The sequence below is a fragment of the Octodon degus genome, unplaced genomic scaffold (genome assembly GCF_000260255.1).
Source record: "Octodon degus isolate 3935 unplaced genomic scaffold, OctDeg1.0 scaffold00114, whole genome shotgun sequence".
Lineage (NCBI taxonomy): Eukaryota > Metazoa > Chordata > Mammalia > Rodentia > Octodontidae > Octodon > Octodon degus.
Window position 1 is genome coordinate 2,426,912 of NW_004524690.1, and position 17,905 is coordinate 2,444,816.

The window sequence follows — 17,905 nt, forward strand, 5'->3', positions numbered from 1 at the left end:
GGTCACCCACAGTGATGAGTCTTTATCCCTGGAGTAATACAAATGTTCACTCTTAAATGACTGTCTTAATGAATGTGAGAATAAGGCAATCTCTTGAAGTGAGTGGAAAATGGGACACAAATAATGATTCCCTTCTCTCAAACAAAGGCACTTTCTCTGCTCTCAGGTCTCCTCAACAGCACATGAAGAATTTGCAATGAAGGCACAGCTAAGACTCTTACAATAGGCAAGCTGCACAAATACTGGAAGGAGTCACCTGGCTGCATATGTCTATTTCGTACCATATGCTGTGTCCACAGAGCAGTCATGGGTCTGGTCTGCCCTTCCTCTGATATGCCTGTGGCAGGGTTAAGAGCTTGTTAAAAAAAAAAAAATCTTGAGAAAGATGTTCAATGTAATAGCTTTGATCACTAGAAGACAACAAAAGCATACTTCCTTTCTCAGGTACATTAAAAGTTTGGGCTTATACATCTATACTATTGAGACTCTGTACCAAGAGTGATAAATATGAATCCATTCAGGGTGACTTCTGAAATTCTAATTTATTCATAAGTGTCTAGTCACTTACAAATTTCATAAAGTATTTTTTTTTTCAAATCAGGTACTTCTTGAGTGACTTTGACTACAATTTTAATGGCCAGTTGCCATGCACTATTAAACCCTTCTTTTTCCTTCCAAATCTTCGTAGACGATGGAAAACATATGAGCAGTAACAAGTTTTAATCTCACTCCTCAGTACTAACATGCACTAATCTGTGGAAGCAGTTTATTCCAGTGTCACCCAGGGTGCAGACACACAAGGGGCTGTGGTGTTTTTTCTTATAAATGAGGCACCTTTTCATGTTTTCTTCTTAAACACTGTCTGAGAACACTTAACTTATAGGTAAGTAGTACAGGGTGGATAAATTCTACTTTCAAGTGAACTACTGTCTTCTGACAAGGTATGTTTTCATGTTTGTCTTACATGTACACTGTACTATTCCTTTATAGTCCGTACTAAGGAGACACTAATGTGATTAATAAATGTTTGTAAATAATATGGTAAAATTTAAAGTTTTCTTTAGTTTCTTTAAAAATTAGCTAAATTTGTAGCTAAAATTACTCATTTGATGCTTTATATCTAATAAATTTTAAATAGAGAACAGGAAATCTTAGACACTATGTTAGAAATATGCTTTTTTGGTTTTGTTTTGTTTGGTGGAACCCAGGATTGAACTCAGCCCCTTACGCTTGCCAAGCAAGCGTTTATTCTACTGAGCTATCTTCCCAACCCCAGAAATAATGCTTTTGTAATGGATTTAGATGTCTTATGCTTTCAACCTGTGTGGCAGACATTGTACAGAACACAAATGCAGTGGAGCCTTTAAGGTAGAGTTCTCCGCTTTTGGGACTTAAACTGTTTCCCTTGGACTTTAATGGACTCCTGCCTACAATTTGAGATTACACTGTGGCTGTTGGTGCTTTCACTTTTTTCAGGATAAAAAGTGCTAAATTGTAAAGAGCATGGCCTGCAAACTAAGAGCCCTGACTTAGAGTCCTGGCTAATTCTGACTTTAGGCAAGATAATTTCATGTTGCTGGTTTGGTTTTCTCACTTACAAAACCAAGCTTTTACCACAGCACTACATTTAAGGAAGTGCTTCGTGAATTTATTTCACTATAAACTAGATAGATGAGGTTACTAAGGTCCTGGATCTAAAATGCAGTAAATATGTAACACTCTGTCTTTGCCAAATGATAGCTCTTTAAGGACTTTGACAATAGGCATTTAGGGGATTTTTTTTTTTTTTGAGTTGGTCTCACTATAGTGCAATAGCCTTGAACTCACCGCAAAACCTCCTGTCAACCTCCCAGGTGCTGAGATTACAGGCTTGCACCACAACACCTGGCCTGTTTTTTCCCCTTAATTTTTGTATTGTTTATGTTGATGGACTGCATGTACTTGGTTGAAGCTTTCAGTTTTACTTGAGATTGAAGGTTACTTTGACATTAAACACTTTTTTTAAAATGCCAAAGTCACCAGAATTAAAACAGGAATTAAGTTTGTTGTCAGCTGACTTCAAGTTAGGGGTTTTCTGCCTTTGGAGAGCACCAGAAGTCTCAAATAAGGGGTGAAAGTTGACAGTGATGGGCTGGGGACATAGCTCAGTGGGTACAGTGCCTGCCTGGCAAGAATGAGGTCCTAAGTTTGATTCCAGGGCCCAGAAAAATAAAAAAATTACATCAAGTCAACAAGGGAGAAGATCTACAGGTTTTCTTGCTTACACAAACACAAGAACATAGCTGTGCTGCAGTGTTTTCATGTCTTCAAGGATTCTAACACTGTTCTACCTGCACCTTCTTGCTTTACTAAAGATACAGGCCTCCTTTCTCGTTTGTTGTTTTTCAGGTTGTTAATACACATGGCAAAAGTATTGCAGGGGGCAAGGCAACAGAAAATCTCATCTATAAAATTGTGACATCACCATATACCTGAGAATTTACAGTAAAATGTCTGGGCACTCAATCAGAAGTGGCTGTGGGGGCCAGCAAGATGGCTCAGCAGTCTAAAGTGCCTGCCTAGGCAAGGTTAGGCAGGTACAGAGGACTGTGGTTCAATCACTGGCACATACTGTTCCAGCCTCACCGTCAAGGCAGGCTGAGCCAGCCAAAAAAGAAAAAGAGGCTATCGGTGGATAGGTAAGTAACCAGGAAATGATTAGAAATTCATGTTTCTTAACCAACTGTCAAGTCTGTTAGAAAGATCTACAGACACTACAGTCTTCAGTAATTTCAGCCATGCAAATGGTAAGATCATTGAGGGTACCATGTAGATGATGACTGAGAATAGGTTGTATCATTTAAGCAGTTGAAGAGTATTAAAGTCAAGTTGGAAAATAGCACAATTAAGAAATTTAGGAAAATGTTCATGCATGAAGTATCAAAATGAAAAATCATTATCGTCCTCCAAATATGTATTCAAACAAAATTTTATTTCGCTTTTACTGCATGGTAGAAAATTATAGTAATCACAATGTCAACCAACCTCAGTAACATTAAAAGTATAGAGAGTTGGCAAGAATTGTAGTCACCAAACAGCATTTATTGACGAAGTGCTAGCAGGTGACAGTCATATGCAGGCCCTGCCCTCTGGGCCTAACACATCAAGAATGAAAAGCCCTCTGCTTTATTTTGATTTCAGCATCAAAGCAATATAGAATTGTGATGTTTCCTGATGATGATGCTTTATACTGGGACCCACTCTGGGTCTCTATAACTAATTCACTTACAGTGGCATAGTCATTACAAATGACTAATCAATGACCAAATGTCTTCAATATGGGCAAAAACTTGATTTTTTTCATCTGGCTTTTAAAACCTGTATGAAACCGAGCATGGTGGTGCACACCTATAACCTCTGCACTTGAAAGGCCGAGGCTGAAAGATTGCTCTGAGTTCAAGGCCAACCTGGGCTAAATAGCAAGTCTGAAAAAAAAAAAAAAAACCCTGTAAGAAGCATGTGGTCTTGACAAAATGTCCTACTCAGTACATCCTTGGAACATATGCAGCAAACAGTCACTTAATACATGCATTTTAATAGCCAGAATGTAGGGGGTCTTTTGTTTTTCATTTTTGCTTATTACACCAAATCAACACAGCTACTTATGGATCTTTACATAACCAGGATATGAAGGGTTTGGAGAAAAATTTCTGAATAGACTTACCCCTTTCCTCAACAGACAGGTAATACATAAAAAATAACCCATACCCAAATTATAGAATTTTTATTCCTTTAAAATGCTATACAAAAAAATACACCATGTATATCTTAACAGATCCACAAATGATCCAAATTAAAGGTGTGTCTTCTATATTTCAGTAATTTGAGTTGCTAGGATAATCCAGTTGATGACTATCTCAAGCTTATTTCCCCCAAACTTCATAACTTAAGCATAGTGCTTTGCATAAGGAGGTATTTTCTTGTTACAATTTTTGACTCCTTAAACAGAGATTCCATAAATGTTAGATTTCTCTCTCATGTAGCACTAAACACAAAACAGAGTAGCTAGGGTCACTTTCTCGTAGTTCTAATCACTTTCAAATTTCTGAAATGTCTGAATTCACAATACCAATCCTGCCATAAAGAGCACTGGGTGTATTTTTAAGTCCATACTATTTTCCTGAATTCATCCTCTTTTTACTTCTTAGAGCAGACAGAGTACTGTATAATAAACAACTTTTACATTAGGAAAGTATCTGGGAAAGAGAGTTTCTCATTTCTTTTACACCCATTCCTAATAATTACCTAGACCCATCCCACTTCCCACATCCGTCTTTATCATTTTTCTTCACATGGTGGGAAAACAAATTTGAAGATAATTCTCTTACCTAAAGAAATTTCCATTAGTGAAATATGGCAAGACAACCAAGAAACACTCTGAAGGAGATGATATTGAAACAAAAAACCCTCCTTGGTAGAAAAAAATAACAGCTCTGTTAAATAACCACAGTATTTCTACAAAATGACAAATTTCTGTAGATCTGCTGCTCTGGGGCAAAACAACAGTAAAATACTGTGATAAAGTATAGACACTAGCCAGGTTTGGTGGCACATGCCTGTAATCCCAGCGCTCAAGAGGCTGAAACAGGAGGATGGTTTCAAGTTCATGGCCATCCTGGGCACAAAGTGAGCTCAAGGCCAGCCTGAACTGCATAGTGAGGATCTGTCTCAGAAAGACAAAATAAAATAAAAGTTTAGACACAGGATGACTCTTTAAACAATAAGCTGTTTCCAGAACACTAGCCTCATAATAAATATTGAGACCTATACTACTGATACGCAGAATTTATTAAGCTTTGCACATGTAATTGAGCATAGTTTCAGTTGCATCTAAAGTGCTAACAAAAGCTCTAGCAGTCAAGAATGGCAGCATGTCATTTCATAACAATCAACATTGTTGCTTTTTAAATTTGGTTTTTAGAAGAATTTATCTTGAAGTAAATCTAGTCATGCTATTAAAAAATTGCCCTAAGTGACTCCACGCTTGGCAGTTAACATTTGGCATAAACAATAAAACAGTCACAACTTGATACATAACAGATAGCATTATAGGCTATAAATGTATAGCATAAGGAAATGGTAGTGGAGATAAGTCAGTAGTTATCAAAGTACCTTGGCCTCTATGCAGAGGATTTGATTCACTAGCCTGGGTATCATTTTTTAAAACAGGAACAGTGTCTATGGTACCATTTCCAACACTGCAAACAAGTAGGGAATGATGAATTGATTTTTATAAATAAATCACACCCTCTGGAGTTATCAGCAATACCTTAATATAAAAATGTTCAAGTTATATGTCATGTAACTGTGCTTTTTTAAAAGGTGCTAAATAGATTAAATGGAGATAAGAATACTTTCCCTAATGTAATTGATCTTGCCATGTTTACATCCATCAAGACCTAAAATAGTTCAGGTGTTTGAATAAAACATTGATAAGCACAATCATATTTAAACCTACTGATACGCTTGACTTATTATTTGGTCAACTGTCCATTTACTCTGAAATTAAAATGTTAGTATTGTCAAAAATTGATATAAGTGGCATAATAACAATAATGCTAAAATGGTTATAGTCATAAATGGCAGTTAAGGATATGGGGAGGTCCCACTCCCAAGTCACCCAGTAGTTGGAATTACTGTACATACTGTTACACAACTATAACAAATTGGATTTAAAGTTCTTTACTTCATTCTGGTATCTTCACACACCCAAGATAAGTACCTTATACAAAAACAGTTTATTCAGAAACAAAATTTTTGTAGCTGGTAAGTTCTTCACTTAAATGTAAATAAAACAGCAGAGAAACTTTTAATAACCAAGATTCAGAAAAATTAAAACAACAATTTGAATTAGCAATCAAATATACAGAGTCAAAGAAGGGGGAAAAAATCATCTAGAAGACAAAGATCCAAGTAGCATCTCAGATGCAGAGCAATTTTGTAAAGTAGGAAAAGCAACTATAATCATCTTCAGCTTCTCAGATCATTCTAGCAAGTGCCTCCAGGTACTACCTCTGTCTGCATAATAGTATTTCCCTAAATGTAGGGCCTTGAATACATATTCAGGATGTTTCCTAGGAGTAGAGGTGAAGATATTTTCATTTTGTTTAACTCACAAACTATTTGGTCAAAGAAATATGTAAAGCTAAATAAAAGCACATCTGGTAGAAATCCATAGCAATGAATGTTGACAAGATGTGCTTGGATCTTGCTTGCAGCATCTGGCAGTGGGTAGTGGAACAAAGGTAGCAATCTCACAGGCTCTCCGGTGTCTGTTCTGGAGGCGGCTCCGTGGCGGTGGCACTAGCATTTGCAGCTGAATTCAAAACTTCTCCAAAATCACCGCCAGCAGGCTTGGTTCCCCCTACTTTAGACTTAAAAAAGAATGAAAAGAACAAGAATCAAAATTAGCTGACTCTGCTAATTTTACCTTCAATAACAAATCAGGAACCTGATAGCTCAGTGATCATTGCAGACATGGAAGTTAGTACTGCTGTAATGTACAGGGTGCTTTGTTACTAAAAGAGTGCAACTCTGCTTCCTGAAATCTTTATAGAGTGGGGTCTGCTAATTGTCTTTAATAGGAAAATCTGTCTCAAGAACTTTGTAAAACCTATTACTTCAAAATAGCTACTGAACTCTCGATGCTTGGATCAACATTCTGCGTTGCATCAAAGTGTTTACTCAGCTACATTCATTCAAGAACTACTGGTGAGCAAATGGAAAAAGGACATCTTTTTCCCAGTTACAGTATAAACTTTCAAGCCATTTACTAAAGTGGGGTTCAAGGACTGCAGATTTAATTAGACATGAAGCCTCTCAAGACACTTACCTCCATGCCCCATGGAACCGAAACCTACACTCTTAACAAGATGCCCAGGCAATTCACGTGCACTGTACAAGCAGCACTCCTTCTACCATGTCTAGCCTGAAATTCTGTCAGCAACTTATTTGTTAAAATGAATACATCTAATATTTGTGTACTTCAGATTTTTCAAGATGACCCCCCCCCCACCTTTTTATGTATTTCAATACAGGGTCTCGCTACACAGATTGGACTTGTACTGATCCTCCTGTTTTTAGCCTCTGAAGTGCTGGGATTACAGGCGTGTGCCACCACTGTGTCATTTGAGGTCTCAGTGTGCCCCTGGAGCAGGGCCCGCATGGCACTGTGAGGACTGAACCCTGGTCCCTGAGCCTACCTAAGCAGACGCTTTAGACTGCTGAGCTACCTGGCTGGCCCCAAGACCTCCTTAATACAACTTCACTTCTGCATGTTCCAGTACTGATATATGTGGGCTCACTCACTGGGTTCCATGTTATGACTGACCTACAGGACAGCCAACATTAAAAAACCAGTCAGTAACCAAGGTTGCAAAGAAGCTCTAGCAGTTTTGAACTTGACTTTACTCTTAACTCAGTCCTAACCAATTAGAGTCCCAAGAATGAGAATCTAGTTAAAATTTTCTTATTATTCTCCCATCCAAAACCTTAGAATTGAGAAATTCGCCTAATTTGCATACATTGTTCTTGGTAAAACATATTCCATAATAAATTGTTAAAGACCCCTTGCATGCTTGCCTGGCAAGCACAAGGGCCTGAGTTCAATCCCCGGTTCTGCCAAAAAATAAAAGATAAAAAAAAAAGACACCTTGCTCTTCAACATATTTAAAGCTAAACTTGTCCCCATAAGCAGTTCCTTGTATTCCTTTTAAAGAATTTACATGACAGTAGTATTTACAGACTTGTATTAGCCAGACACCTGAAGTTGTTTTGGAGCCTGCCCCATCTTGTATCACATCTAATCACTTTAATTCTGTCCTCTAATTTCTGGATACTGCCACACTTTGTCCCACTGCATTACCCCAATTCTCTCCAACACTATCTTTGGCTGGGATTAAAACTCTCACTTCCCAATTAATTTGCCTGTCTTCACACTTGTCCTTCCTTTGGCTGCCAGTGGTCCTTTTTTTTTTTCTTCGCTAAAACACAGAGGAAAGGGTTCCTCAGGCTGTTTGAAATCCTTTAACGGTTTCCCACTGCTCTAACTCCAAATCCCTATTCCCCAAAAGGGTCTTCAATCAAACATTCCTCACAATTTAAAGATGTCCACTTCTATTACTAGGTCCTCTAAGAGGCCTTCCCTGACTTCTCCTCCTACCAAGGAAGATGAGGTTCCTACCACATCCTCAGCTTTCACTGGCATAGCAAATGTTCAGTAACACAGATAAAGCAAGCCAAAATGTAAAAGTATATAGGACAATATAGTGCTTAATTGAATATAAGTGTAAATTGGCAAAATCATACCCCAAGCATACAACTGTATTTTGCAGTTTCTCTGAGAATGTTTGATATGCTGTACTATATTTATAAAATTATTATTATTCTTATTTTTTGGCTCCGAATGCCTTCAGGGCAGGCTTGGCTGGCTTGAGTTGTGGGGATCGAACCACAGCAACCTGAGCCTGACCGCTTTGTTGAAGCAGCCACTTAAGAAATGAGCTAAGGGGAAGGCCCCCTATAAAATTATTTTTTATCTGAATGATTCACACACACAGGCAGTCTTAGAGACTGCACCTATGGCTTTTACACTGAATTACATACCCACACCTGTTTTTGCAACAGGATCTCACTAAATTGCGCATGCTGGGCTCAAACTTTTTGATTCTCTTGCCTGAGCTTCCTAGATTTCTGGGATTACAAATGTGTGTCACCACATCTTGCTACATGTTGTATTATAAAAGTATACTTTTATAATACCACAATTATAGAGTCTAAATATGTTCAGAAAGAGAACATACAGCAAATGACTAGAGATTCCTCCTCAGCTCTACTATCAAAATTGAACATGGGTTGACTTCCAGCTAGCCATTTCAAAGACTAATGCTTAGGAAAGATGTCCAGTTGAGGACATGAGAATCCTAACAATGTTGAGAAGTTAGTTACGCTAAGCCTTAACTTTCTGCAGTAAACAGTTTGTTTTCAAGTATATGACTTGGCATTAAGAAGAATAAAACAGGTCTCTTATACAGAAGAATAATAGGTAAATTTTTATTCATCAAGCACATATGAACAGTGTGCCAATGACAGTCTAGGCCTCTGAGAGGTATCAGTAAGCAAAGTAGGTCTGCCTCTCCAATCCATAGGTTCACCTTGGATCATGCCATGGAAGGGGCTGAATAAGCTAAAAGGCTGTGTGTGCAGTCTATAGGCCACTGTTTTTTTGTTTTGTTTTGTTTTTGGCGGAACCGGGGATTGAACTCAGGCCCTTGCGCTTGCCAGGAAAGCACTTATTCCACTGAGCCATCTCCCCAGCCCCCTGTGTGTGCAGTCTAACTCAAAGAAGCACTTATATGTGTGTGCACAAACAGAAAAAGTGTGCTAATGTTTGTATGGGCAAATAAAAGATCTAGATCACTGTACAGCATTTGATTTTCTTTCAATAAATATAGCTTGCCTCTAATTTTAAAAACATGAATTTGAAAACCAGTGAATTGTTTATAGTTTTGAAAGAGTCAACTGAATATTAGCTTTCAAGCTCATTTATATAAAAGTATTTATCTAAAAAGTTTTATTAGTTTTAATCTTTAAAATATATCCACTGTAATCATCAGTTAGGTTGGGAAGAAACTAGTATTTGGGCTTTACACAAGCTGTAGAGAGGGTCAGCTAGTGGGTGGGAACCCAACATCCCCTGTATTACTAAGAGATAATGATTTTGTACTTTTGAATATATTGTAATTTTGATATACAAATAATTAAAACTGAACAAGCATCATGGCTTCATTCTAATATAGTAACAGCAGAGTGTCTATCACTGAGGGTCAAACACAGTCCACTATAAGACCTACACAAAAATCCACTCAACACAATAGGGAACATTTCATGATAGTGGAAAATGTTTTGATGCATGCCTTTTACTCTTCTTGCAATGTAGGAATTGAATCCAGGGCTTCATGCACACTAGGCAAGTGTTGTACCACTGAGTTCCACCTCCAGCCCCCGATTATTTTTAAAATCATAACAACATAGTACTACTCTCTCTATATATCGCTATCATAACAGCATAGTACTACTCTATGTATCGTTATCTCTGGGCAGTGAGACCATATTTTGTTTTCTGTACTTTCTACATTTTTGTCTCCAATAAAGTTACAATAAATTATAAAGGTATTCAAAATGGATAAAAGCAAAAGGCTCAAATTTCTAAATTATTACTGGTTTCTAAAATTGTACCTTTCAGTATTTATTTAGTGTGCTACAGCACATGCTCAAACAGATTAATTAAAATTGTACATAATCCCTGAAATGCTCATTAATGTCATAAAGTTCTTATAGTTCTTTACATTTTTTAAAAAAATACTGATGGTGAGTGATTTTCCCATGTCAAGGAAATGTTAAGGCACCAAGCAATGTACTGCAAAAGCTTTATTCATCTCTATACTTGCCTTTAAGTTTTCAACCTTTTCTTCAAATGACTTGAAAGTTGGGGAGTTTCTGTGGAGACAAAAGTGATAAAATTACAAAGTGAAAAATTCCAACAATTGTGTAAATATCACTAGTTGACTAATTCTTCACCATCACTGTCAACCAGCAAAAAAAACTGTTACATTTATCTGCAAATATACAAACATTTATAATGTAACACTATCCACCTTTGAGCTATTATTTGTCTAAATCTGCCTTTGAATTCATGAAGACATCCTCAGATAAAAGTGACATAGAACAAGAAGTACTGTGTAAAGAGTGAAGAAAGCCAGGTAAAACACCAATTCATCAATTCCATCTCTTCCCCAAACAATTTGTCATGATACAAGAAAATGACACTATCAGATCAGTTTTTTGGTTAAGATGCTATGCTCTAAAACTCCTGTTTAGCGTCAGATCTTGCCTGACAGGATTCAGACATGAACCCAAACCACCAAGTTGAGACGTCAAGCAAACCATCGGCGGGATAATGGTTTGTAACTGGGATTCCCAGTCCCTACCAGACAGCATTATGGACATGGATGGGGAGATAGGGATCATAGGGAAGCCTGGACACAAAGCTGGCTTTGCTACTTCTCAAGTTTCCCTGGCTGACAGAAACAGGAATCAGAGCCTATACAGAAGCTTCACAACCACCTTCAAATCCGTCCACATTAAGGATGTTTACAGTGTTTTTGATTCTCACACATGGGCTTCCAGTGTTCCTATCCTATTCACCTGGCTTCAAATATCCTGCCAAGATGAAAAAGACAAAGAAGGGAGCATGGAGTTTCCTCCTTCCTCCAGTGGTGATAGCTGAGTACTATAGCCAGAAGTTCTCTAGTGTCTCCCAGACCATCTGTATCATTGGTAATGCAAATTCTCTGGCCCCTCCCCAGCTCTGCAAAATCAGAAACACTAGGGGTGGGTCCAGCAAGCAGAATTTTTTTAATTTTAATTATCACATTTTATGATTCTAAAATTTATGGACTTTGTGTTCAAATGCAATTATTATGCAGTTATGATTAGTTTTTTTCTTCTTAGTGGAACATAAAAATTGATGCATCTCACATTCAATGGTATCTTGCACTGCATGAGATAGTGTATTATACCCCTTCCTGAGAGCACTCTTAATTTGATGGTAACCATAAATAAATCTAACTACCCCAACTTGACTTTCTCCATTGAGAAGTTCCATATACCATTTTCTTCTAGAAAGTATTAAGCACTTCATATTCCTGATCCAGATCTTTTCTTTTTGTGGTTTTCCTTAATCTATTCTTGTTTCTTTTCACAAATTTAACTTTTTAATAGACTTTGTAATTTCTGCTGTGACCATTCAGTATGACAGAAAAAGTGGCAACTTTTGGCCCTGCAACTGGGGTTACCTCCAAGACACTTTTCTTCCCAGGTAAGAAGATATACAAATGTAGCCCTCTGAGGCGGTGCACAGCCACACTTCAGAGCTGTGAGAGCCATAAAATCCCAGTGTGTTATCTGCAGCCTGTCTCCTGGAGCTGGGAAAATGAGCAGGGCTCTGGTTCTACTGCAAGCTTTCTGATTCTAGCTGGCAAATCTCTAGCAGGCAGCACCCACTTGGCTTGGGGAAACATCATGCATCTGCACCCAGGAGCCCAAATGCCAAAAGAAAAGAATGGCTTCATTACACCTCTTGATTTTCATCCCCCAAACAACTCCACATAATCTAATTCTCAGATGTTCTGAACCAAGTCTCTACTCTATTGGAACGCTTGTTTTCAATAAAATGGTGGAAGGATGATTTCTCATTTGGCAATTCTTTTAGCAAGCCCTCCAGGTGATTCCAGTGTACACAGGAGTCTAAGCCAAGCACATATTGTTAGAGACTCTCTGTTTCTCTGGGAGGATGAGTGATGTAACAACATGAACCACTTGCAAGTGCTCACTGCCGAAATCCAACACTCCTGTTAAATCACAAGTGGTTTCAAATGTCATAGTGGAATAAGCAAAAGATGGAATTAATGGAGACCATAGTAAGGATAATGCAAACAAGAGATGAACTACCTGTATTGACCAAAAGAAAAGGTTTGAGTAGGGAGCAGTGTTCACTTGCCAACGAAACACTTCAGATATGACAGTTTTTATAAAGTAAAATAGAAACAGTTCTTGTATTAAAACTCACAAATATTTAATGCATCTGTTTACCCAGGCCACTATTGTAAGAGCAACTGAAACTTGGTATACCATCAAACACTGCTTGTTTGGAGTAGAATACTAGTTTGCTACTTCCGAACAGTTCAGTTAAATATGTAAACAAAGCACAAGCACAAGACCAAGTACATTTGGTAGAAATATACTTTACCTCATAGCAGGCATGCTAATTGAATGTTGAATGGAGCGTATACTTAAGAGGCAGCATTAAAAAAGATAGAAATGAAGTTAGTATATAGTGATTCAACACTGAAAAAGCCAACAAAATAGCTTCCTACAGGATTTATCCTTTTGGTGCCACGAATAATTATCTACTTTTTGAAGTACAGGGGATCACAGTTATTACAACGTAATTTACTTTTGTTCGTTAGCCAATTTAATCCCAAACCCTATTAGAATGATTTTTTTTTTTTTTTTTTTTTGCAGGCTCTGGCTGCCTTAAGGGCAGGCCTGGCAATGCAGGTAGAGGTGGGGATCAAACCAAGGTACCCTGCACCTGACTACATTTGCATGAGCAGGCGCTTAAACAACTGAGCTAATGGGCAGCACCCCCCCATCCCTATTAGAGCTAATAATACAACCTTACAGTGATATAGCATGTGAAAACTGGAACACGAATTCACCTGGATCTGTAAGTATATCACACTGAGGTCAGAAGTTAAATGATTCACCCAGGGTCAACGCAGAAACAAGAATGGAATTGGATCTTTGCTATTCCTAACTCGTTCATCACCTCCCCTCAAAAAAAGGAGACACACACACACACACACACACACACACACACACACAGAATGAGAAGCCCCTGCAATCAGCTTTGTGTCTGTATTGGTTTCCAAGGTGGAACAAGTAAGCTTCAAAATAAATCACCCATGTGACAAGTGATTTTAAAAAAAACACATTACTCCTTAGCAGTAACAGTATGTGTTCTGTACTAAAGACACTTCATCTGATTAAACTAAATGCTCTTAAAAGGCCAATCAAGTAACATTTGACCTTAGCCTTATTAAATCCATGTTCCACTCAAAGACAAGGCAGTTCACCGTTGCTCCAGTTCCAGGCCATCTATCTAAGCCATCTCCCACAGCAGATCACCTCACAAGCTCAAGATCTCACATCACAGCATGCTGCTGATACTGTCCCTATGTACTTACAACTCTGTTCACTGGCACAGCTCTTTTTTGGTAAACTTCCTTGTGGGTAAAATACAAAAAATAGTTGAAGATGTACATTCTCAATTATATTTAAATATTTGCTCCAAATTTATCACAAAGCTTTGAATATGAGTGGTTAATTTCCAACTTTAAAAAAAAATCAAAACATTAATGGGATGACTAAAGGCTCAAGTTATCAGAGGTATACACAGCTGAATTTAAATGCCTACTTTTTCACCTATCAAAGGACCAAATTACTTCCTTGTTTCTTAATGTTTTGATCTGAAAACTAGGAATGCTAGTATTTTATACCTTACTGCGTCTTGTAAAAAGTCTGTGAAATAATTCATCCAAGTAGAAAAGGCATGGAACCTGCACTATCTTCCACAAATGTTTCCTGTTCTAAACTGGGAATTCAGAGAGAGAGAAGTGTGAAGAAATAGGGTTATTTGAAAGAGTTGCCCTCCACTGTTCTTTCAACCATGGCTGTCTTCTCTATCAGTTTAAGAATATTGTGATATAAAATCACATAATGCATCAATCTACAACTATTTTTGTCACCTTACATGTTTGTATATAAGGAATATTCTAGAAAAATTCTATCCAAGATACTCCATTCTGACAAAAATATAAATATTACTCAAAAAGCTTTCATGTATATCTTATTAAAGAAATTATTACTGATTTGCTAATATCTAATAACATCAATAATCACCCAAAATCTAAAATAAATAAATATTCGTGTTCATATTTTAACTTTCTCAAAGATTCAGTTCTTACCAATGGCAATGTGTTTTGACTATAGCTCCTCAAATCTACTTTTGCTCTGTATGTGTAATTGTCTTGACATTTATCAAGTTCAGAGAATCAGTAAAATATTTAAACATCTCTGGACTTGTCTAAAACAAGAAAGATCCATGTAATCAACATCCTCTATTCTACAATAATGACTGAAATCTTGGTTAAAGGACTGTAGGAGGAATTAGCTAGTTCTCTTCATATGAAGCGCCATATTTGAAAAAGAAGAAAAAGAAACATCTTTCTAAGGGCTGGCCAAACAGCTCAGTGAATTGGGGTTTGATCCCCAGGCCTGCCATGCTGGCCCCACCCCTGGGGCTCACTGAGACATCAATTGAGACTGGGTGTGGTGGTGTGCACCTGTGATCCCAGCATGTGGGAGGCTGTAAACAGGAGAATCACTAGGAGTCTGATCTAGTAGTAAGACCCTGAACACCCTGTAGACCCTTCCCTAAAATACTGAAAAGAAACATCTTTCTAAATTTGAAACTAGAGCTTCAGTCACCACTTGCCCTTCCTCAAACCCTTCTAAAAAGCTCTCCCTGGAAGAACTATACCACCATAAACCACTCCTGCCATAAATCCTATGATAACAGGATCAGTGGAGCACCGCCCACATCCAACCTCATGGTGATCTACAGATTGTCTGGACTGAATGGAGGAAGAAACCACATGATTAAGATTCTTACCCTGGCAGATTACAATCAGGATGCCATGTTGCTGGCTTAGCTAGTGTAGGCACTTAGGCTAGAAAGTCACATGGACTTAAATGTCATGAGAATTTTTTGAGACCTGGTGGAAGCTGCAACAATGCAGAGGAAGCTGGTTCCCCCCCCCAAAAAAAAAAAAAAAAAAAAAAAAAAAAAACAAATATAAGCAGACAGAGACAAAGGACCTTAAGAAGAGATGACCATATAGGACGGGAGAGGAATAAGTTTGCTGGTTTCCTTGGTTTCTACACACTATCTCAATCCCTAGTACCTTTCCAGTCAGCAGCATCCTTTCCTCCCCTAGGATTACAAAGAAGTTTCTACCCATACAGCATTTTCCCTTGTAAAATGAGCTAACACACATTAAGGTATTTGCTTACAACCAAAAGACTCATCACTGTTACATTCATTTTTGGTAGGAACTACCAACAAACTACCAACTGGTAACAGAAGCCAAGTCACAGTCAAATGTGATAAAATGCTTATACATGAGATCCACAAGCTGAATTCAATACTATCTACCGAATGAGGGCATACGTGGTTAAAGTACAAATTTCAGAAATTCACAGCTAGCATTATTAGTCCCTGTTCCTATGCTACACTTAAAAGGGCCATGTTCTTCCTGCGGCCAGCAGCTGGGATCTTGGCCCTCACTCTAGCTGCATGCTGACTACCTGTGCTTCAGTGAGAATATGCAAGGAAAAGCCAGGAAGTGACTAGCATGAGATCTATTTTGTGAAAATCACTGAACTGAATTTGAGGTTGAGCACTGCTCTATTTCATAATAAAACGACAAAAAGTGCACTCATTAAACAGAGTGAGAGCAACAGAGATTTAAACCCAAGACTTGCTTCTGAGGTAGCAGAAAGGCCAAGGAACATAAACTCATTTAAATCCCATCTAGTTATGTGATCCTCTCTACAATCTGTATTTAGATGAAATTTAGTTTTGTTGGAAAGTAGCCTAGAATTAACTATTTGGAAGCCACTGTTTCATTTCCAGCAGCTGTACAAAAAGTTACACAATGCTTTTAATTTCACTCAACTTTGTATCAAATCTCCAGTTTCATTCAAGGTTAAATATCATATGGAGAATTTCAAAAGCACAAAGCCATCTTACCACTGGGCCAGAATCATCCCTAACAGGTTGTAAAGATCAGTTAGCATCCATGAAGAAAATTTTATTCAAAATTCTCCACCTTGCTTTGTAACCTTCAAATATATTAGTCTAGTCTAATTAAAGCAGAATTTTTTAATTTTTTTATTTATTTATTTATTTATTTATTTTTTTATTTTAGGGAAGGCCTCCCAAGAACTGGGATTACAGGTGCATGCCACCATGCCCAATCTTAAAGCAGAAATTTTTAAGGATTTTTTTTTTTTTTTGCTCCGAATGCCTTCAGGGCAGGTTTGGCTGGCTGGAGTTGTGGGGCTCAAACTACAGCAACCTGAGGCTGACAGCTTTGTGGAAGCAGCCACTTCAAGAACTGAGTTAGGGCCAGGCCCCCTTAAAGCAGAAATTTTTAAAATTGAGTCCTTTGCCAGGTGTGGTGGTGCACACCTACAATCCCCGCACTTAGGAAGCAGAAGCAGGAAGACTGCTATGAGTTTGAGCCCCACTTGGGCTACACAGTGAATTTAAGCTCAGCCTGAACTATATAACAAGACTCTCTCAAAACATCAAAGAAGAAGAGCAAAGCAAACTGAGTTTCTTAACACATGCAGAAAAAATAAATAAATAATAAATAATGGTAGGGCCATCTAATACTAGTGCTTCTCAATCTCATATTCACTCTTACTTTGAAAAACAAACTTGTGTTAAAATCTAAAATATCCCTAAATTTGTTTTTTTTTTTCTTTCGGGCATTTTACACAATCACTTGATCTTTTTATCCCTAGTAAAGGAAGAGGAGAAAGAAGCGAGGGTAGTAAGTGGAAGTAGAGTTAATAGGTAACCTGCAGTCTATGTGTAATTACACCACTTTGTGCTCACAAGGATGTGTTAATGTAGGCAATAGAAGAGCAGCTGCTGGGCAACGCCTGGGGGACACTAGCTCAAACTTGCTGTTCTGGGGAGGCGCAAGGAAGACTGCCAGCTCTGAAATGTGGGTGTGCTGAGTTTGAAACTGACCATCAGCCATTTACCCTTCCTCTGCAACCTCAGGGATTCCCCTTAACTGTACTAATCAAGCAGTAACAGCACCTACTCTAGAGCTGCTATATATACTTCTGTCACACATACATTCGTTATTTTACAATGGGTGACTTCGGGGGCCTGGCCCTAGCTCAGGCCTTTAAGTGGCTGCTTCCACAAAGCTGTCAGCCTCAGGTTGCTGGAGTTCGAACCTCACACCTCTCCCGCTGGCCAAAAGTGCCCTGAAGGCATTCGAGGAACACACACACACACACACACACACACACACACACACAAATCCTACAATGGGTGACTTCAATTAAAAAAGAATGTCTACTTCATACTAGATTTTATTTCCCAAAACTTTCAAATTTCAGTTGGTTATTTCAATTGTCAGCACCTGCCCTATGGTCTGAA

The 17,905-nt window shown here is 38.1% G+C and overlaps 1 protein-coding gene across 5 annotated transcripts in view; it reads right to left on the minus strand.

Annotated features, from left to right (window-relative positions):
- Positions 1 to 4,809: 4,809 nt before the first annotated feature.
- Positions 4,810 to 17,905, minus strand: part of Tpd52 (tumor protein D52) — a 79,897-nt gene continuing 66,801 nt past the window's right edge. For 3 of the 5 annotated variants that reach the window (XM_023699602.1, XM_004639757.2, XM_004639756.2), the window contains 3 exons: positions 12,848 to 12,889; positions 10,488 to 10,536; positions 4,810 to 6,413 (listed from right to left, as the gene is read on the minus strand). In XM_023699602.1, coding sequence (XP_023555370.1) covers positions 6,294 to 6,413; positions 10,488 to 10,536; positions 12,848 to 12,889 — 211 coding nt within the window. In that variant the 3' untranslated portion in view covers positions 4,810 to 6,293. The remainder of the gene's footprint in view (positions 6,414 to 10,487; positions 10,537 to 12,847; positions 12,890 to 17,905) is intronic. The other 2 variants (XM_004639759.2, XM_004639758.2) reach the window with 1 other exon arrangement.